Consider the following 22634-nt stretch of genomic DNA (forward strand, 5'->3'; position numbering starts at 1 on the left):
TTTTTCTTTAAATTTCGTTACCAAGAATGATAGGGGTAGTTTATTTCAACCCCTTCCACTCATTTTACAAAAGTGAAAAAATTACCGGAAAGTGTGTTTTCATAACAGTAATGCTTCCACAAAATTTCATTAGTCTATCTCTTTTCGTTTTCAAGATAAAAAATAAGAACATTATTTTTCCGCCATCTTTGTACCGCGATATCTCCCTATTGGTTGACTTTTGACCCAACGTTTATGAAACAAACTACCCTTTATTTTGAACAAGAAATCACCCCCTGAAGTTTTTCGCATTTGTTTTGAAACACTCTGTATACACACGGCAGAGTCCACGTGGATTTGACGAGTACGACACAATATATTATATTGGCTACTAGCAAATTTGTCAAATTTTTATTGACGGGACGCGTTGTCTAATTTTTTACGAGAAAGATCGATTGAAACGGTAGTAGACCGAGCTTGCAGAACAGTGCAGTCCTTACCGGTACAATAGTTACGTAATTTTATTGATTTTTTATTGTTCTTCTTCTTAATTTTTTAATTTTTATAAAGATTATGTCTTATTTATGTGGAAAAACATTGAAAAAATAAAACTAGTATTATGATCTCATTAGGAAAGATACCAATGATTAAACTCAGTTATTCAAAAAATACTCTGTATAGCACAAATAGGCAGTTTGATGCAAACTATAATATATGTACTATATTTTATTAGGTGCATTTTAAGCACTATGATGATTATTATTATTATTAAATGTCGATGTTGTTTAGTCAATTTGTTTATTTTTGATATAGGGTCAATTGCGTAACATTAGTCAATTGAAATTTAGACAATTTTGTGATAAATAATTATAAATAATTGATACTTATTTTTTTAAATCGGGTTTTCTTATGAAGTATTTTTTTTAAATTAATGTTAAATTATAATATGATATTTTTAGTTTATTAGTAAAAAGTATTTCATAAGAATATCGATTTTTTTTTTGGATATGTTACAATTTGATATTTCAATTTAATTTTGTCTCGAGTTTTGTTAATTTTTTTAACTGATTTTAACAAGGTTTTCTAAACATGCTTATAGTTGCATTAAAGTTTATATTTTTGAATGATATAGATGACGAAAATCTCCCCAAAAAAATAGAAATATCAAATTGTGATATTATCTGTGTTTTAACTTATTTAGGAAATTATTAACATTTTCTTTTATTTTTGATCTAAAGCGTGATGTACACGTAACGACTTATCGTACGATTTGCTTGCGTGGACATAGCTTGCGTGTAAGATCCTTCATTTTGAAGGAAATCCTTCAATCTGGCAATCTGCTGGATCGACAAGTTGTTGTAATATGGACACAGCTTGGTCTGTATATACTTTTTGTCGACGCAGTCAAATCGTACGATAAGTCGTTGCGTGTGGACCACACTTTAAACAGACTTTATTAAAGATTTTAGTTTAAAAAACTTATCACGTTATAAATATTTGTTTTTTTTTACTTTAAATTGTTGTGATGTTTATTTTAATAAATCTCTCTATAGATTACACGTTTTTTTAGTTTTATTTTTTCACGCACATTTTTCTGTTTTTCTTTTTAAAATTCTCATCGTAAGCAATTTTAGTACTGGCATGTATATTCTTGTTAAGTCAGAACGTACAGGTCTGTTTTTTATTGCAAATCTTTCTGTGTTAGTATATACAGGGGTGGACCAAACTTAGTACTTTGGGTCTATATCGTATACAGGATGCTTTAAATTAGACTTTTACCATTGGGATCCCGGAAACAGTAATAAATAGAGACTGTTTCATATTGGAACAAAGTTATAAAAAAATCACAAATTTCAAAACTGTTTTTAATAATGCAACAATGCTTTTGGTAGACCGTCCCATGCCCAGAGTCGAAGATATAGTGCATAGAAATTCTGCCAGCTGCCCCTGACAAGCTGAAAAAAAAGACAAACTAATGTAGAAAGCTTTGCTATGAAGAACAAATCTTAAGCTTCATTCAGAACATTGAATTTCCAGATTCTGAACGAAGCTTTACATTTCACTGTATTCTCAATGTAAAACTAGCATGCTCTGAGATCGATATTCATCTTTTTTCCTTTTTCGGCTGTTCGTATGTTGGCGTTGGCTGTGATATGATTTTAGTGCATTAATAGTGCTGCAGAATTCACTATATAGTTTTGGTTACATCTTTTCATATTTTAAGTTAAGTATATACAGTTTAGGCTTGAACTATTCATAATATTGATCATATTATTGATATTATTAATTTTTATTATAGTAGAATATTTTTGGATTTTTGTTTACTAAAAATAAATAATGTATTTTTTTAGGTTGGTCAGGAGCCAGTTGAGTTGGAAAAGATTGATAAAAATATCAAAATTCCGTTGGCTAATGGAAACATAATGAATATTCCACTATCTTCTATTAATATTTCTGAAGAAGTGAACAAGACTGGCATTTGGAAGCAAGTGAATGATAACAGATCTAAAAGGGAGAAAAAGAGTACAAATGAGAAGAAAAAGAGGTACAAAATACTTTATATACTGTACCCGATCATATTTTTTGATTTTCGACTATTTTACTAAATGTATTACCCTATATATTCTAAATATATAGATATGTATAAAAATAGACTAACCCTATACATTCATTAATTTGTTTTGACTCAACATATACCAACAAAACGTAAAGAAGCACTTGTTTATTTACTCCTTTTTTTCAATATTTGACATCATTGGCGTATTTTTAAGGATTTTCATAAATACAGAAAAAGGTTGTAAGAGCCCCACACACCTTCAGTTCTTTAACACAGGCTGACTGTCCAGACCTATTTGTACAATATGACCTGTAACACAGCCTGTAGCACACACATACAGTTTTGTGGCTCAGTTTTGTCTACAGTGAACGCATCCAATACAATACAATAATTTTCTATTCTTCTACCTGACTTCGTTTTATTTATTTAGAATTTATTTCATTTTTATTTTGTTTTAGTCGTTTTAAAAAGAAGAAATCCTCGAAAAAAGACGAAGAAATTAAACAAAAAGTCGAGAAACGCTTGTCAGTGATGAGGGAAGAAGACGAAGAAGAAGGGATTTTGATCAAGGTGAATGACAGAATTTTACACATGTAAAACATAACTCTAAATTTTCTACTGCCAATTATTGACCAACTAGAAAACTCAACCTTCCAAAACTAGATATTTATTCTATATATCCTTCTTTCTAACTTCTTACGTCACTGAAATGCTGGAGCTTCAACTATGGCACAATATCTACACACTTCTACATAATTTCTAACACAATACCTACGCACATCTGTCACACATACATACACAAGTATACTTTGTAAGTACCTCTCTTTTCTCTTTTTAGAAAACGCTATCTCTTATATTGTACATACTTTATTTATTGAACAAAAAGACCAAACAAGGAGCTAATCAAAAAAATAATTTCGACGACAATAGAGCATAAGTGACTGACTTTGAGACTGAATCATTTTCTTATCTTGCATAGGGTTGCTAATGTTTAATCCCATCAAGGACATAAAATGTATCAAATGCCAAATTTTGCAACGCAGGTTTTTTGCTATAAAAAGTTTTGTGAGAAGCACCTATTCATTTGTTATAAATTATTATCATTTATTTTATTATAACATTTATAGTGACTGTATCAATATTAGAAGTCTTTATTTCTATAATAATTATAATGACTTGGTAATTATATTTGCAGTAATCGGAATAGTAGATTATTATTTTATAATTCTAGCTAAAATGCACGAAATAAAGTCAGAAAAGTCCAAACAAATGTGCAAAATTCCATAAAAATAATATTTGACTCCCCCTTTGGTATTTTTATTCCAAGTTTTTATTTTATTTTCGCTATTTTATTTCAAAAATTGCATGATTACTGTATGCTACAATGAACACTACATTACAATAAGCACAGAAATATTATTTTAGTTTTAGATTTACCAGTCTATTATACCATATTATCGAGAAAAAAAACGGCGTCAAAGAGGGCTGGAGAATGACAATTAGTGATAATTTTGGCGAGGTCAAGCCCAAGGTTTTTGTCAATTTTCAGTATACGACGTCTAAAGATTGATCTCGATAAAATTATCATCGATTGTCATTCCCCAGCTGTCTATGACGCCGTTTTTTTCGATCAGTTATTTAATATTTAAGGTTTAGAAATGTTTTTTGTGTGCTTTTTGTAACATCGTTTTAATTCTATCACACAGTATATTTATTTTTATGTTTCGTTGTCAGTTAGGTGGACAAAATTCCTGAATTTAAATCTAACACAAAGAATTCATTACATTCAAAAAGCCTTTACAAGAATAATACAGAATATAGAAATCACAAATTAAATTAACCTTCGCCATTTTGTCAAGAAAGTACTAATATTTATGCACCTAGCTCGAAAGTTTTTTTTTTGACTAATTTGTACCTAAATGCATTTTTTTTTATAATTTTAGATTAGAATAGAGAAAATATAAATATGTTTAATCGATTTTCAGCGGCCGAGTCATAAGGAGAATGGTACATATTTTAAATTAGATTTTGCATGTGCTCCTGTTTCCTTTTGATCAAGTGCATGATGTTCTTAGAAAAATGAAATAAAAAATCCTTCTATAAACCAAGAGATAATATAGATCTTCTTTTGAGTAGAGTATTTATTTTTGTCGTCTTGATAGTATTTCATCTATGTATATTAAGACATAGATAGTTCCATAAAAATAACATGCGATACTTAACCAAAATGTTACTCAGAATGCTTTGTTTTCTAAAAATGTGGAAATTATTGAATAACATTATATAAGATCTTTTTTATGTACCTATTTAGATGTTGACGTTTGATACCTTCCTTTTTGATTAATACAAATGTTAAAAATTCTCTCAACTAATAATATATTAATTCTTTTAGTTTGATCATATCTGCGAGGCGTCTCACTGGAAAGATACCAAACTCAGAAATATAATGGAGGATTCAATGGAAACACACGTATAATATTCTAGAATAATTACAAAAAAAAAACGTATATAGTCTATTCTAATTCATCCATTTTTATCTTGATATTCCAATTAATAATATCTAAAAATAATCCCCATGATTTGTACAACAGCTTTATATGAATTATGTTGTATATGGTCTATCTCCAGCAATGCTATTTAGTATATTATTTGTGTGTGATTTAGATTATTTTTTCTATTAGTCTTTTTTTTCTATAATTTTCTCTCCCTAAATCGTATATTCTCTTGCTGGATAGATTATATAAATTATAGACTAGGTACTGGGAATCACAAACTGAATCACAAACTACAATTGATTTATATAACTTATATGTAATAATGAATTATTTAATTATTTATTTTGTTTCGTTATACAGGGTGTTCCTTAAATAAGTAGTGGCATTATATTACGACCTCGTCGATACTCTTAAAATTCTTATAGGTATTTAAGAAACACCTTATATAATAAGTATGCTTATTTAATATGAATGTTTACTATTGGACACAGATTAAATATGATATTTTCTAAAATAAGCAATCTTAGTAAAGATGTTTGAACTATAATATTGTTGTGTGGCCTATATTATGGTAATTAATTTAGTTAATAGGAATTAGAAAATGTAATTAAAATAATAAAAAAAGATTATTTAAATATTTTGTAGGAAGTTTTACAAGATTTTTCCCGGATTAAAGCAATAAACAAATTCTGGCCTATTTTTTTGTATTAAAAATTGTGGTTGATCAAAAATTCTTATCACCAAGCCTAAATCATTATAAAATTATTAGATAAATAAAAATTAGAGCAAAAAATATCAGTGTAAACGCATATAACCAATATTTTTGTATGATTTAGGTAAGCGTTTAAAAAATACTAAAAAATTGTATGTCCAAAAATGTCTGGTTTATTCGAATCTCTATCCAAAATATTATATTTTGTATATGATATACCTAAATTAAATATTAAGTATGTTAGTTAAGTGTCTGGATATGGTGAAATTAAATTGATTATTTTAGTAGAGAGATAAATAATAATTGTAATTTTTAGGTCGCAAAACCAATAAAAAGGCAGAACTAGAATTAGTCGTTTAATAAAAATATATATAGTTCCAAAAATCACAGTGTTTTTTTCTCTTAAAACTAGTATAAGTAAAGCAATAAATAATTATCAGATTATTTATGAATATAAATAATACAAAATTTAAAATTTACTTTATAACTATTAACTGTGTGAAAAGATCAAATATTTCAAAAATACTGCAAAATGTTTGTATCTATTACTTCAGCTAGATATAAAAAGTTTCTTAAATATTTTTTAAATAATTAATAAGTTTCTCTTCAGTTTCTAATGCTTTTTTTTAACTAATACCATATGATCGAAAAAAAAAATAAAAAATCGGCGTCGAGTTGGCTTGGAAATGAACATCGATGACATTCCTTATACAAGGTGTCCCAGAAATAAGTGCAAGTATTTTAAGGTTTACTACCTATTTAGATGTTGACCTTTGATACCTTGGGTGGTAGATCTCGATAAAAGAAACATATTTTCTCTTTATCGTTTTTCAAATAAGTCCAAAATAACGGAGTTATTTTACTTTGAAAATTTCCAAAAAAGAAATGATTTTTTGCTAAAATTTTGAGAACCACTGGATCTTTTTTGGATTTTCTTTCTTGTAAATTTAATCTAATATCTATGTTGCCATATTATCAAGAAATTATGTTTTTAAACTAAAAACAAAAAAAAATTCAAAAAATGTTTCAAAAAATTTCGAATTTTCAAAAAAAAATTTTCGCAAAAAGAAACTCATAGGCATGTTTCTGGGGTTGAACTATACTGCCAGTTAAAATACTTGCACTTATTTCTCGGACACCCTGTATAATTTTATATACAAAACAGGACAGTGATCTTCATTTCGTAGCCATCGCTGACGCCGTTTTTTTTTTCGATCATATTGTGTAACAATAGTAAGTTCTAATATTACGAACTATTGTTATTGTTAGTATAACAATCATTGTTATATTAATCGACCAGATATTATTACAAGATGTTTATAAAATTATATTAAAATAATAAGCTGTAATGTAACCTGTTAATTTAGTAAGTTTATATAAAACCCTCTGTATAAAAATATTTCAATAAAAAAATTAGGGAGGGAGTATAATGATATCCATATATGATATCCATATATATATTTGTTTAGTTCAGTGAAGTTGCTATAAAATTCCGGTTCCAAAAATAATAAGCTCACAAAATTTCACTTTAACACAAACTTTTGTTCTCTCTGCAAAAACCACGTCAAAATAAAACACTTAATCACCACAATACACCAAAACACTTTTACTTTTGCACTGTAAGTGTAAAAGTAAAAGTGTTTTGGTGAATTGTGGTGATTAAGTGTTTTATTTTGCTGTGTAACACCAAAGGTTCCAACCTTCAACTGTAAAAACCACGTCGTATATGACGCGCCACCCTGTATAATTCGATTTCAATCAAAATTTCAGTGATTGCTTTATATATTTCAGCTTATGCATTAGATTCATTTATTTCAATAAATTTACTTAGGAAAACAAATAAAAAAATAAAAAAAATAAGAAGGAAATAACCATAGAGGAAATAACTAAGAATTTACTAAAATAAAAAATTACAAGCATTTAAACATTTTAGTATTTTATCTATGTATAAAACACAATACAGAAGGTTTCACATAGTAATTGAATTCCGAGGTAAAAGTCTCTGGGCACTCCACTAATAGGACTTTTTTTGGAGAGTCAAATCCGCCATAGAGGTATAGACATTTCCTTTCTTAATCTTTTAAAAAAATAAAAATGAAACTAGCCATGCCATCTATAACCATTATCTCGCACCATATCAACGACAGTAGTAAAAGGTCTCTTCTTTGGCGCACTTAGCGCACTGCAACGTCAACGGGTTCGAATGAATCCACTTGCACTTGCAGTTCTCGTCGAAAACCTTCTTGACGCTGGTGTGTCCGCGCGTGCAACACAAGGTGGCGCAGTTGTTCTCGTCCTTGCACCGCCTGCCTGATGTCGTCACGCCGTACGCCCCCAGCTGGCCGCAGAAATTGGGGGAGTTCTCCAGGAAAACCAGGTGGGTTTTCTTCTTGTATGGTTCGAGGTCGCTATCAGGCTTGACTTTGACCGCTGTGTGGTAGAGCTGGCGAAGGTTTTCGGCGATTTTTACGAACGGTTCCACTCGCATAAAGCAGATTTTTAGAGTACATGATTCTGAAAATAATCGTATATTACATACCGAGGAGGAAAAGTGTTTCATTACTAGAACGCGGATATATAAGCATTAAAGAGACCCAAAATACTTCGAAAATAAGCACATAAATATGCACGTAAATTTAAAAAATCATGAAAAAAATGAACAATTAATTTTGACTAATTTAATATTTTTTAATAAACCAGTATAAAAAATAATTATGCACAAGAACATAAACTATAAACTTATATGAACAAACTAAACTATAATGAATTATATACCTAATATTTTGTAATAAAAAATATTTAAATAACAAAAACAAATGAAATTAGGACTTAACAACCAAAATAAACTAATCATCGTTTTTAAATAAACCAACAACTGTTTCTCTAAATTTTGTACAGAAAATCCCATTCTCCTATCACTAAGGAATATTATGTCCTTAAGTAGGGGGAAAAACTTCGTTCAACATTTACACTTGTAATCGGGGCATATTTAGATCTCTGAATTAAACTGGCATTAATAGTGAGATCTTCAACAATGTTTCCTTTTACATTTACTAAAAATTATAGTTCCTGAAGCACTTTTGAGATGTCCGTTTTAAATTTCTCAACTATTTACTACATCTACTAGCGCAAAATCCTTGTTTTCGAGTTTTGTAACAGCTTCGCTCACAAAGCTGTATCTTTCTCACTCCAAACAATATTCTATTGATAAAAAAGTCATGTAAACGCAGAGACATCGACAGGCAAATAGACAAGAAACCTAACTATAAAATTTAAGGCAGACGTATCCAGTAGCTGGCGTCAATCACACTAGTAGTCCAGCACTGGCATAGTAGTAAAAGAGTAGATGTGAAGGAATATAGAGGGGGTTCTTCAATTTTAAGTATTATTTTAGAAAATTTTCTAGAAAGCCTCCAAAACTGGATTATTTCTAATTAATTTTTTTGCACTAATTTAAGTGACACCCTGTGTAACTTACTTGACATTCCATGGCAATCACACTTTTTCACATTATGCTTCACCACAGCCTTCATTCCAACTTCACTGTTATATCTAATAATATTACTATAATTGTCACCCTTTTTCTTCAATTGCAAAATCTTTTTTGTTAGTTTCTTAGCGTACTTTATATTATCTCCACAACCTAGAAAAACGAATTAAAAAAAATACAATAAGTTCATTAACAAAACGTTAAAACTACTTGGTTTTGACTGTGTATCTCTAAAATGTATGTTAAAAAATCCGCAGCATAATCCTGGAGTATAAAACAAAACTTAACATTAAAATTAGGACTAATTTTTATTTTTCCTCGTATAGATGGTACCTTCTATAGTATTTTAAAGAGATTGAGAACAACAGAACTTTTTATATCACGACACCTAGTAATTTCAATTAAAAATACGTCGTCTTGAAGTGTTTTTATTTATTAGAAATCATCTTTTTCTATTTTAACCATACGATTGTGTTGTAAGGTTAATTTTGCACAGATCTTTCAGGGATGCCCTGTAGATAAAGTAGAATTCATAAACAAGTAATTTTCTTATTTTTTTTTAATTTTACTTCAACGCCAAAATGAAAATACTATACTAAAAATTTTAAATTCACTTCTTTACTTATATTTTCTATATTTCTATTAAATATTGAAGTAAACAAAATTTTCTTACCACCCCATTCAAAATCCGAACTATTTTCACTTTTTCCATGACTAGCACATTTACAATTGGCAAGTTTACCCTCAGCACACGCTCTGGCAACAGTGTACATAAGGGCCGAAGTGACTAAGCTATGCATCAATGCCGTTTCCCTAAATATCTTCTTAAAATATTTCTTAATATTCGTTCTGGAACAATTCCATTGCTCATACCTAAAAATCATAATCGTATAGTGAAAAACCATGGATCGAAAAAAAACATTTTTTTTTCAAACGTCAGAAAAGTATTAATTTTTGCGACCGTGATTGACAATATAAAAAAGTCATTTTGACGCCTAGGCATAAAAGTAAAGGACTTTTACGCCTAAGCATAAAAGTACGAATATACAGGGTGTTTCAAAACAAATGCGAAAAACTTTAGGGGGTGATTCCTTGTTCAAAATAAAGGGTAGTTTGCTTTATAAACGTTGGGTCAAAAGTCAACCATTAGGGAGATATCGCGGTATAAAGATGGCGGAAAAATTATGTTTTTATTTTTTATCTTGAAAACGAAAAAAGATAGACTAATGAAATTTTATGGAAGCATTACTGTTATGAAAACACACTTTCTGGTAATTTTTTCACTTTTTTAAAATGAGTGGAAGTGGTTGAAATAAACTACCCCTATCATTCTTGTTAACAAAATTTAAAGAAAAATCTTATCAAACACATGCAAAAAAATTAATTTGGATAGTTTAGTTTGTTTAGAAACTTTTTTATCTCTTGTGTTTTTTTTGATAAAACTTACCGATTTGAAATTAAAAAATAAAATGTAAAGCATTACATGTCAGGACAAAAAACATTTTTGGATTAAGAATCTAGTGATAATAACAATAATAATAATCATCTAGATAATAACGTATTGCAGTAGAGTAATGTAAAATAAAATAATATGAGGAACATCCTAAAAAGTAACAGCAGCCCACTAGATTCTTTATCAGAAAATGTTTTTTGTCCTGGCATGTAATGCTTTACATTTTATTTTTTAATTCCAAATCGGTGAGTTTTATCAAAAAAATATAAGAGATAAAAAAGTTTCTAAACAAACTAAACTATCCAAATTAATTTGCATGTGTTTGATAAGATTTTTCTTTAAATTTCGTTAACAAGAATGATAGGGATAGTTTATTTCAACCCCTTCCACTCATTTTAAAAAAGTGAAAAAATTACCAGAAAGTGTGTTTTCATAACAGTAATGCTTCCATAAAATTTTATTAGTCTATCTCTTTTCGTTTTCAAGATAAAAAATAAAAACATTATTTTTCCGCCATCTTTGTACCGCGATATCTCCCTAATGGTTGACTTTTGACCCAACGTTTATGAAGCAAACTACCCTTTATTTTGAACAAGGAATCACCCCCTGAAGTTTTTCGCATTTGTTTTTAAACACCCTGTATATTACTAAACTGACATAAAGTGTCAAATTCAACGAGCGTAACCATAGTTTCTCGATATATAATTACTTACAAGGTATTACTTTTAAATCTTTTTAGATTATTTGAAACGTTTGAAATTATTTAAAACATTATTTGAGGCATGTGAAAAAAATAGCATGTTCTATTCGGAGTAAAAATGACTTTTTGTGCCTCACCTGTATGTTAGACGTATAGCCTCGCCACAAGAGGTGTCGTTTTTACTCCTAACAAAATAATATACTATTTTGCAGACCAGTGTAGTTTTTTAAATTTCCTTTTCAATCAATATTTGGAATTATTAAATAAAAATATTAGGGAGGGTGTTTTTCTTTTTAAAAAGTATTGTAACAAAAACTAATAAATAATCAAGACAGAAATATTAAAAAATTACTTAAAAAATTAAAAAGTTATATATAGTATTCAAAAATTCTTACTCAAATTGTTCCATACAAGAACTGACTGCTAACTTCCTTGTTTCATGCAAAAGTTCAGGTAAGCCTCTCCTTCTTCTACACAATTTTTCTGGATGCTTGAGGGTCTTCAACCATCTACACATTTCCTTATGAGTAGCATTCGGTTTGATCCAAGTCGCGTTTGAAGAAAACACAAGCGAAATAAAGGATTTTTTACTATGTTCCATTTTTGTTGATCTTGTAGCACTATCCAACAAAATAATTTAGTTTGTATATGTCTTTAGACTGGATATTTCTGCAGAAGAATATTTTTCTGTGTGTGCTAATAGATATTTACAGCATGAGTTAACAGCATGATTAAGATACGCACAAAAGTATCTTAATGGAGTTAACTCGCGTGTATTGTACAATATTTTATCTACGTCTAACTATAAAAACACACAATGAACTTTAACAAGTTTTTTACTTAACTATATACCTATCCTAAAAATCAATTACCTTAGTACCTTTGTTCAAATAACACCATGCATGGCAATGTCAATATGACAGTAAATAATATTCATGTCACTAGTTTAAAAAATGAGCAATTCGGAAAGTATTCCTTCTGATATTGAAGAAGAGGCATTCAAAACCATTTCTGGATTGCTTCTAGCAAGATCGAAACAAAAATATGAATATACATACCCTCAGTATGACAAATGGCGCACCGAAAAAAAGTCAACAACTATGGAAATGAAAAGGTACTCATAACATATGTTTCCAATTTATCCGCTACTTATAAGCATTCGTCTCTTTGGGCTTTCTATTCAATGATACGTACTATGATATCAATTAAAATGAATATAAATATATGCTTCATCAGGCATATACTTGAAAGATTGTTCAAACTGTATCATTAACATTTATAACAAATAAGTTTTCATGTTTTTATAATTATTATCAATAGAACAGTTTATTTGTATTTAGTAGGTAGGTATTTAGTGCAAAATAAATGATTTACAAAATATTTTTTTCTCTTCGGTAGTCATCTAAACAAGGAGTGCGGTAAGAAAAATGCGTGAGTTAAGAAACTCTTAATTCACTTAAAATGCGTGAGTTAAAAACTTCTTAACTCACTCATGTAGATAAATATATCCATCCATGTGTTCTTTATTAGTATTAACACACTGGTTAAATACGATAGATCACTGATACACTTGAAACACTAATAGAATTCGCTATAATTATTAAGAAAAAATTAAACACCAGCGGTTGGTAGAATTTTCGATGTAAAACCAACTAAAATCAAAAATTAATTTTCGTTTCAATTTTTATAATTTTAAATATTTAAAAAAATCTTTTAAAACAATTTTCTATAAACAAACATCCATTGACCAAGTGTGAGTTCATATTAATTAATGAAAATCATATAATGAGAGGAAAGAGTCACAAACCTTAAAATCTTTTATTTGATTTTTTTTTTATTTTTCATTAATTAAATTTGTATTTTCCTCTTTTTTTTCACTTTTTTTACTTTTTTTCTTTTTTCACTTTTTTTTTGTTTTAACTGTTCTTCTTAACAGTTGAGAAAAAATAGATTGATAATCCTCCATTTTATGAATCTCAATTTATTTATTTTAAAGCTTAATTAAAAAGAAATAAAAGATTGTTAAAATTTCTCTACTAAATGAAAATTACTACCACTAATTTTAACTTTCTGAATGCCTAAATTAAAATTAGAGCAACAAACTTTACGCTAATTAGAATTACTAATTTATGAAAATTTTGAGGGGAATGAGCTGAAAGACTTGTATTTTCACGGCGGTTATGATTTTTTTGAGGATATTCAAAATGTTTGATAAAATATGAAAAAATCATAAAAAATGAGTCCTGATCAAGATCGAAAAGTTGACAAAATACAAGTCTAAGGTAAAGTCCAAACCAAACTAAACGACTGTATCAAATTGGAAAATTAAGGTCGCAAAAAACAAAAATACTAAATAATTTTATTTTTTGAAAAAATTGCGAAATACGGATACTAAAATTATCGCACTTACTTATTCAATAGAGATCCACAGATTAGGAAAGCGAAAAGGCACAACACGACTGATGCTTTTATAACATGAGCCGGAAAATGTCTCATCTTCGCGCTACATCTCGGAAAACTGTCTTTTGGGTGTAACCGACATAATTTACTCGCAAATGTTATGACAGACTAACTAGTATACCGGGGACGTTCGAAATATACACCGAGATAATTGATTTTTATTTTTTTATCTTGATATTATCTTGATTAACTGATTTAGATATTTTGTTTTAGACACACAACAGATCTGTAAGGTCGCGGTTTTTAACTCCCCTCCTAAACATTCTACGTCTTGATTTTTTGTGTTTTTTGTTAGGAGCATTTAGTAGACCTAGTATCATATAGTTTAGTTTGTTATCTTTATTTTCAATTTCTTTAGGACAATAAAATGCATAGATCGTAACTATTCTGATTCAGCAGAATAACTGCTGACAGAATCTTCCAAATTTATAGTATCCAAATCACAGGTGGATGAAATATCCTCACATATAAGATATTTCTGTACATCATTTTCTAATTATGTTACTTTTTCGCGTTGTTACTGTTCTTTTTATTGGTATGAGGGGTTCGGATGTTAATAGTTACCTCTTTAATAGACCATATCCATATATTATTTTTTCCTTTTCTTGGGTATAAGGTTTTATAATAAATTGAAAGATGGAAACTTTTTTTATGCGACGTTTCGCTCCAACATAGTGGGCTTTTTCCGGCACAAGTGGTGTCTCATTTGACTGGAAGGTTCATCAATATCTAATAAAGAACACATTTTCTGAAATACAAAGAGTTCTTATCCTTATGATCAAGCCAAGTATTAACCAGATCGGCATTGCTTATCAATTTTACTCCATCTGAAAAGTATTATAAAATAAAGTTCGTCGCAAGCAGACGCAGGTGAACTATACAAAAATTAAAAGTGTATGAATATGACAACAAAAATATTCAATAAATACGATATGTTTTGATATGTTTTTTTCTTAAATGCCTTTTTGAAGTTTGAAAACGTAAAATTTTTATACCCATTTAAGAATCATCTTAAAAAATAAATAAAAACTAAACAATCACGAACTTGTTTAGAAATAAATTTAAAGTACATTCCTTGTTTAACAATATCCATAGTGGATTTCAATTAAGTACGTACCGTCTAACTCCATACACAGAACTACTATGAATGTTATTCTTTTCACTGATATAAGATAATGATCGCAAAATTTATTTTTAGTGAAAATATTTCCTAACAAAAAACGGTGTTTATGAAAAATAATATACAGGATGGTTGAACATTGCTATAAGTATAAAATTACATATTCAGATATTAGTAAATTTTAACTTTTTTTTTCGATTTTTCTCCATGGGACGAAGCACTGTGCATCGGTTCAGTAAAATATTTTAATTTATCTAAATATCATCATCATCATCGTCAGCTTATTCAACCATTGTTAAATATCTCTACATCTTGTTTTCTACTGCCGATGCCGGGTCCAGACCAAGCAGACAAAACAGGACAAGACAGAAACATTCATGTTTTACGACAAAACTGCGACAAATCCAATACAAAAATGTCTATCCCTATGTGGCGGATTCATCTCTCCAAAAAAATCCGATATTGGTATGTGGCCACTGCAAGAAAATCTACAAAATAAAATAGTTATTTTTTGTAAACACTTCTGCGTTAACCCTAAGTTAAACTTCAAAATTAACAGTTACTACCTGATAAAAATTACTTAATAAGGTAAAACCAAAAAACCTCAAACTTTCTGTATGATTATTTTTAATTTTTACGTATGTTATGTTTATTTATGTTATGTTCTTTAAAATCAAAGAAGCGATTGCCATACATTACTAACATCTACAGATGCATGAACAATACATTTATTTTTATTAGATTGTATTAAGAAAGCTTCTTTTATTTTTCTTTTAGACGCTATCGCTTCTTTCATTATAATATTGGCGTTATTAAAATTTATTCCGTGCCCTGTGTCCCATGAATGCTTACAAATCTTAGATTTGTGAAAATCTTCCTTTCTTAAATAATCTTTATGTTCTTTAATTCGAACGTTTAAGGGTCTAGATGTTCCACCAATGTAAAATTTATCGCATTCGCACATGGTATTTTGTATATTACATTTTTTGTTTGTTGTTCCGTATTTTTATTGGTTTAGTATGTGATAAAATGGATCTAAATGTATTTTGTGTTTTGAAAGATCTTCGTATGTTATATAATTTAGTTTTGAATTAATATGACAGACCAACTACTGTTACTGTAATGCATTAATTCCTTGTCCAGTTTGCAGAAAACCTTCTATTGGACACTACCTTGTATTCCCAGTATACTTTACGACAAACCAAACAAAAATGCAAGAAAAAAGCAAAATAAAATAAAAATACACATACTGTCGTCCTGAAGAATGGCCAATGAGCTGAAACTACATATTAATATTTGTCTTGGTGTAGAGCAAACAGATTTTGAAATGGAATACCGACCAGAGCGCGGACATTTTCAAAATATACACACATATGCAGCCCTACACGATATGTTCAAGCTTATATGCGAAAGAATTTTGTTTAATTTGGATTTTAAATAAATTAAACACACTTTTTAAATAAATATTGGCAAGTTTGAGTTTAAACTATTCAGTATTTAAATATGTAGAAGAACGTTTTCTTAGGATTGGTTTTGGATAAATCTATACTAATATATGTATGACTAATATGTGACTGACATACTGATTAATCACGCGATCCTGCACAAATCACCCAACGTAAGAAGCTCAATTTTGGCATACAGGTTGATTCTAGGGTGTAGAGGTTCGATAAGAAGGGATTTTTCGAAATTGCAGTTCCAAGAGGGTGAAACCACCCCTTAAATATTACAATATTTTTTATTTAAAAAACGGTCAAGTTTCCGAAAAAACGCTTAAACACGTATATTTTATTTTGTTTTTTACATATTTTAAGATTTTTTAAAAATGTATACAGGGTGTTTCGAAAAATCTGGTCATTGATTAATCACGATCCTGCTTAAAGAGCTGACGTAAAAAGCCGATTTTTGGAAAACAGATTAACTTTAGGGTGTAGAGGTTCGATAAGAAAGGATTTTTCGAAACTCGAATTCTAAGGGGGTGAAACTATCCCACAAATATTAAAATATTTTTTATTTAAAAACCGGTGAGTTTTTTGGAAAAAAACTCTTAAACACGTATATTTTATTTTGTTATCTTACATATTTTAAGATTTTTTATAAATTTATACAGGGTGTTTCATAAAATATAACCATTGAGTAATCACGATTCTTCAGCTTAAACTGCTTGACGTTTAGAGCTGATTTTTGGCAAACGGATTGACTGTGGGGTATAGAGGTTCGATAAGGAGGGGTTTCTCGAATCTCAAATTCCAAAAGGGTGAAAACGCCCCTTAAATATTACAATATTTGTTATTTAAAAAACGGTTAGTCTTTCGGGAAAACGCTTGGACAGGCATAATTTATTTGGTTTTTTTACATATTTTGAAATTTTTTAAAAAATTATACAGGGTGTTCCAAAAAGTTGGGTAATTTCTTAACCACGATTCTGCTTAAACTGCTTGACGTAAACAGCTTATTTTTGGCAAACGGATTTTTCGAAAGTCAAATTCCAACGAGATGAAACTACCACTCAAATATTACCAAGTTATATAATAATATCGCCATATTGTTTTTTCTCATGCTGACATAAATGTAAGAAAATTTTATCCAGTTTGTATGTTAATGGAAATTCTTGCTTTGCTTTATCATCATCATTACAAATTATTAAATCGACGCGAACGAAGTCGCTAGTACACGCTAGTGTAGTTATATGTGTTATACAAATCATTTTTTATATAGTTTTATAACATTTATATTTTTTTTTCGATTTATTAAACGTATTTAAACGTTATAATAGCAAGTGTAACATTTTATTTAACGAATAGATATAAGGTATATATGTCATAGAAATATTTTTTATAGTTTTCTAGGACACATTTATATAACTTACAGTTATTTTTCGATTTATTGTAAAGTTTTAAAAAGTTGATTTTTTTATTTAAATCATGCCAACCCTGCTTTTTAGTACTTTGAATGTAGATTTTTGCAAATAACTTTCAGATGCCTAATCCAAATAAAACGAAATTCTAGATAAAAGTACAACTTTAACGCCTCTTCTAATAAAGTCATTCATCACGAACAAGTCTCATCACTTTGTATATTTTTTGGAAAAAAAATCAAAACCTCTACCTGCCTTAAAGTCACTTTACTATACCCCTGCCCCCACTGTAAGTAAAACATTCGAAAAATACACAGGCCACTCCGCAAGTCAATATATCCCGTCCAAATATGTATTTTATGGATATTCCGTGTTTTATTCTATTTATCCAATGTCACTTTGAACTGTAAAATAAGCAAACAACGGTCCTTTAAATCACAGAGAGCCAGCCCGGTGAGTACGAGATTTTTCTCTTTTATTTTTGTTTCTGTTCCTCGGTCGACCTTCTCTCTCTTTCTCTTCTTTTTGGTGTTTGTGTCGATTGTCAGAGGAGTAAACATTGGGTGCACGACATGGATTTTTCGTGGATTTACCTTAAAAGTGTCAAATATTTGGGGTTTATCTAGGCCGAGCAAATATTCGTCCTTCAAGTTTGGGCAAGAACAAGTGCGAGGTTTTTGACTTGAGGAATTGCTGGTCAGTTTAGGTGACAATAAGGCTCATTTTATGTATTAAATGCGAGTTAAATGCGAGAAACAGGTATTGTGTTTATTAGGGTGTACAAAAAAAAAATATTTTTTAGTAACCCTGAAAATAACATTTACGATGATGAAAAAAATATCTGATAAAGTTTGAGCTCTTAATATTAATATTAATATTTTAATTTTATTGTTGTCTAGCAAATCAGCGTCTTGTTGTAAACATCAATACATATTCTTGTAGGAAATTGAACGATCTACATAAAAGGTCTGATATGATTTTTCATTTAATCGACTCGTTTGAAAGTTATTGAAGGTGCTGTCAGATATAGTTAATAAAAAAGTATTATCTAAACAGCAATATTGGCCTTTGAGTACGGCAGCTTTTTTCTCAATAGAGCAGTAATGGGTTCGTTTCTTTTTCTCTGATGGAAACCAAATTACACTAAAACTAAAAATAAATGACGATATTGTACCAGGATGATTCCTAATTATTGTAATTAGCGATAATTAATAATTATTGTAATTTTGCAATGTTTTATCAAAGAACACTGGATGGGCTTTACGAAAAATAGGATATTTTATGATTTTGAGCCATTCTTTCGTGACAAAATATAAAAAATTGTGGAAGTTTTCCTATGCGATTTGAAGTTGAACTTTAACCTTCAATAACTTTCAAACGAGTCGATTAAATGAAAAATTTTATCAGACCTTTTTTGAAGATCGTTTAATATTTCTTACAAGAGTGTGTATTGATTTTTACAATAGGCTGATTTATTAGCATTGCTGATCGCTCCATGTAAAAATAGGTATACATATTGATTTCTAAAAAAATAGGTGTTACAGAAGGCTTTTATAATTCTCGAGTATATTATTAAAGAAAACTACAAGCAAACGAATACAAAGAAACAGAATACACAATAAATATAGAAGTAGACGATATAGGTACTTGTCCTCCACTTAAGAAAGGCCTTATTTCAAAAGATCGGCCTTTCGAAACGACAAAAAAAACCATCCGAAGCAATCATTATCGCATTTTCCACTTCACATCGTCGACTATCGATTCAGTCGAAGCGGTCCATTGATCGAAAACCGTTTCAGTAACAAATACAAACAACGCTAATAGCGTTCGATGGGTGTTCATTCTGTCGGCCCGCTAGGGAGGTGCGAAATTATCGATACGTTAAAATGTCGATAGTTGAGTGTAGAGATATAGAGCGAACAACAATGATTGAAATAGTTGGTAACATTCTGTTAGAGGTTAAGAGGTTTGATTAATGATATGATGCTGAAAAAAATTATCGATCCAAAAAAGTAAAAAAGTTCGTATAAATGTATGTTCTAAAATGCTTAGTTTCGGAGATACAGGGTGTAGAAATTTCATTTTTATTTTCATGCCGAAGTTTTCGGAATATGGTTCGGGCCACCCTGTATATTTAATGTAAAAAATTATATCTAATAAACGTAATTAACGATATTTTCATGTATTTTTTTAATTTTCTCTAAAACGGTATGGGAATTTGAAAAAGGATAAACGGAATTACCAATTTTAGAACTTTTATGAAGAATGCTTTTTTCTCAAAATGTCAATAAAAAATCCTTTTGTAAAGGCAATCCGGAGATATCGTGTAGGCACTATTTTTAAATGAAATATAGTGTTCACCATGGAAATAGGAATATTTAAACAATCACGGATTATTTTTATCCCTGGGTTCAAAACAGTGTTAAAAATTGAAAGCAATCGGCGAAGTAACTTTTAATCGATACAGAATCACAATTTTATGATACCACAGCTCATTCAGTGCCAGCCTGCCAACTTAAGGTATTTGAGATTGAAAAAAAAATCAATGTATACTTTCCATAGACTTGAATGATGGTAGTTATCAGTCTCCCCACGAATCTTGCTATAATTATTCTTATAAAAATATAAAAAAATTGAGTAGGAGGTTAAAGAGGAAATTGATGTTAAACTAAAATGTAAATAAACCCAATGTAATATCGATATTTTTTCTTAAAACTACATTCCTATAAAGAGCCGGTGAAAGGTTCAAAAGAGCTTTTGCCGACAGCGATACTACCGGTGCGTATCCGTTTCCCAAACGGTCTTTTAATGCCTCGATAGCTGTATCGAAAAATCTTAATTCCTTTAATCCGGCTTGGATTCGTCTGAAAGAAACGCTGGTATTAAGGCCGATTGAAACTCTGGTAATTTGACAATTTTTTTAGTAAAACTAGATCATTTTTTCATTGTATTAAGCTACAGAGAGCATTAAATCAATAATATAATAATCTAGTTTAAAGTAATATTTGCAAATAGCCGATATTGTGAAATATTTTCAGCAAAATTTATACTTTTTCTGTGAATTTAACGTTTTTCTGTCAATTCCTATACCTAGTGGCAACACTACTGTCTACTCTTTCTACTGTGGCAACTAATAGATCCACTGTTTCTACTGTGAAGGGTAGAGGTAAGAGAAACATCTCCTTATGGGACTTTGAAAAAGTGGCCACCTAAAAAGGAATAATTATAGGTTATTAAATAACCACAGTGGCGCTGAAAAGCAAAAAAAGGATCGAACTGAACTTAGCGATTATAAATAAAGTGAAGTTAGTAAAAAAAAGAGTGGCAAACGCGCCTTCAGAAACTATATCTCTTTTTCATTATTTCCTGTTAGCTACAGCAGCGCCATATTAATTGTTCCCTCTTTGTTGACCACTTTCAATACACGAAGATAATTCTCCTTACCTCTATCCATAGTTGCTACGTAAAAAGATGTCCAGAATATCTAAACAGAAGATTTTTTCTTTCTTCATCGTAAATCTAATGGAGTCATTTTGAGAATTGAGTTATAAACGAGATTACATTAGACTTGGTCAACCATCACCTTGGGCATAGAAACAATCTTTAACTGAAAAGTTAGAGTTATACAGACAAAACCTCAAAATCTCCATCACTTCCTTAAAAGGCACAAACGGATGTACTTCAAAACAAAAAAACTTCTTTATATGTGACGTAATTCTATGTTTCTATCTATATTCTGTATATCTATAAAATGTTTTGAATTTTTAACAGATCAAGACAATTTTCGTATCATTATATTAATTTTTAATTTTCATCAAAAATAAATATTTTAGAGTTTTTACACATACTTATTTCATACCCTTTAGTATTTTAAATAATTTTTAGCACTTTTTTTTATCTTTACGAGTAGCTACTTTCTGTATTATTTTTTAAATTTTTGAAAGTTATTAAGTCAGACTTTCAACAGGAAGATACTTTTTACCAAAGTGAAATATATCCAATCAAACGAAATAAATCGAGAACAGCTGCAAATACCTTTTAACTTTTAGAGCGTTTAAGAAGGTATCCAAGTGCTCTCTTTTTTCCCTCGTTGGCGAACTTAAGTTGTGTTCAAGTGTTTCGGATATCCGATGTCTGCCTTGTTGACCTGGTGCGTTCAGGATATGTTAATAAACAAACCTGGGAGGTCACACAAGTGTTTGCTAAAGAAAATGTGGCAGTGTGTGACAGCTTCCTTACTGTGAATTAAAGCTAAGCATTCTTATACTAACAGAATTTATTAATTATAAGAGAATGTCCCAGAATGAGTTTTTTGCGAAAAAAAAATGTTAAAATTTTTATATTCTTCTTGACATTTCCCGGAAAATCTTGAAAAACTAGTACTCGCTTGTTCAGTTTCCGGATATTTGTTTATAATCCTCATTCTCTCGAAGCAAGTGTCCATCAGCAGTTTACCATTAGCTGAAGGATTACGATTCTTGGATTGGGGGTAAAAATTAATTATTAAATAACATTATTATCACCAAAAGAATATATTAAAACCGAATTATAACGAGAAAACTTTCCTGGAGTGGGTCCGTTCGAACTGGATGGCATGTGTCCATCAGCAGTTTACCATTAGCTGAAGAAGTACGATTCTTGGATTGGGGGGTAAAAATTAATTATTAGATAACATTATTATCACCAAAAGAATATATTAAAACCGAATTATAACGAAAAAACTTTCCTGGAGTGGGTCCTTTCGAACTCGATGGCATGTGTCCATCAGCAGTTTACCATTAGCTGAAGAAGTACGATTCTTGGATTGGGGG

General features: G+C 29.6%; 2 protein-coding genes across 9 annotated transcripts in view; one reads left to right on the forward strand and one right to left on the reverse strand.

Annotated features, from left to right (window-relative positions):
* Positions 1-6097, forward strand: part of LOC115886381 (sodium bicarbonate cotransporter 3) — a 51680-nt gene extending 45583 nt beyond the window's left edge. For 4 of the 8 annotated variants that reach the window (XM_030905490.1, XM_030905488.1, XM_030905495.1 and 1 more), the window contains 3 exons: positions 2331-2524; positions 2995-3106; positions 4929-6097. In XM_030905490.1, coding sequence (XP_030761350.1) covers positions 2331-2524; positions 2995-3106; positions 4929-5012 — 390 coding nt within the window. In that variant the 3' untranslated portion in view covers positions 5013-6097. Of the gene's footprint in view, positions 1-2330; positions 2525-2994; positions 3107-4479; positions 4544-4928 lie in introns of all 8 variants that reach the window. The other 4 variants (XM_030905491.1, XM_030905492.1, XM_030905493.1 and 1 more) reach the window with 3 other exon arrangements.
* A 1339-nt stretch (positions 6098-7436) lies between these two features.
* Positions 7437-13929, reverse strand: LOC115886417 (protein Wnt-4). The gene is made up of 5 exons (XM_030905548.1): positions 13797-13929; positions 11782-12006; positions 9907-10106; positions 9222-9386; positions 7437-8257 (listed from the first exon to the last, which is right to left on the reverse strand). Exons 1-5 carry the CDS (start codon positions 13880-13882, stop codon positions 7881-7883), a joined length of 1053 nt encoding a protein of 350 aa, XP_030761408.1. The 5' UTR covers positions 13883-13929; the 3' UTR covers positions 7437-7880.
* Between the last annotated feature and the right edge of the window lie 8705 nt (positions 13930-22634).

Source organism: Sitophilus oryzae, unplaced genomic scaffold (genome assembly GCF_002938485.1).
Source record: "Sitophilus oryzae breed Bouriz unplaced genomic scaffold, Soryzae_2.0 scaffold_488_pilon_pilon, whole genome shotgun sequence".
Classification (NCBI taxonomy): Eukaryota; Metazoa; Arthropoda; class Insecta; order Coleoptera; family Curculionidae; genus Sitophilus; species Sitophilus oryzae.

Excerpts from the sequence above, each read along its gene's own strand:
- LOC115886417 (XM_030905548.1), bottom strand. The coding sequence starts at position 13,882 with ATGAGACATTTTCCGGCTCATGTTATAAAAGCATCAGTCGTGTTGTGC. Across the intron at positions 10,107-11,781 it reads TCTTGTATGGAACAATTTGA|GTATGAGCAATGGAATTGTT; the intron begins GTAAGAATTTTT and ends TATGATTTTTAG. Across the intron at positions 8,258-9,221 it reads TGATTGCCATGGAATGTCAA|AATCATGTACTCTAAAAATC; the intron begins GTAAGTTACACA and ends GATTATTTTCAG.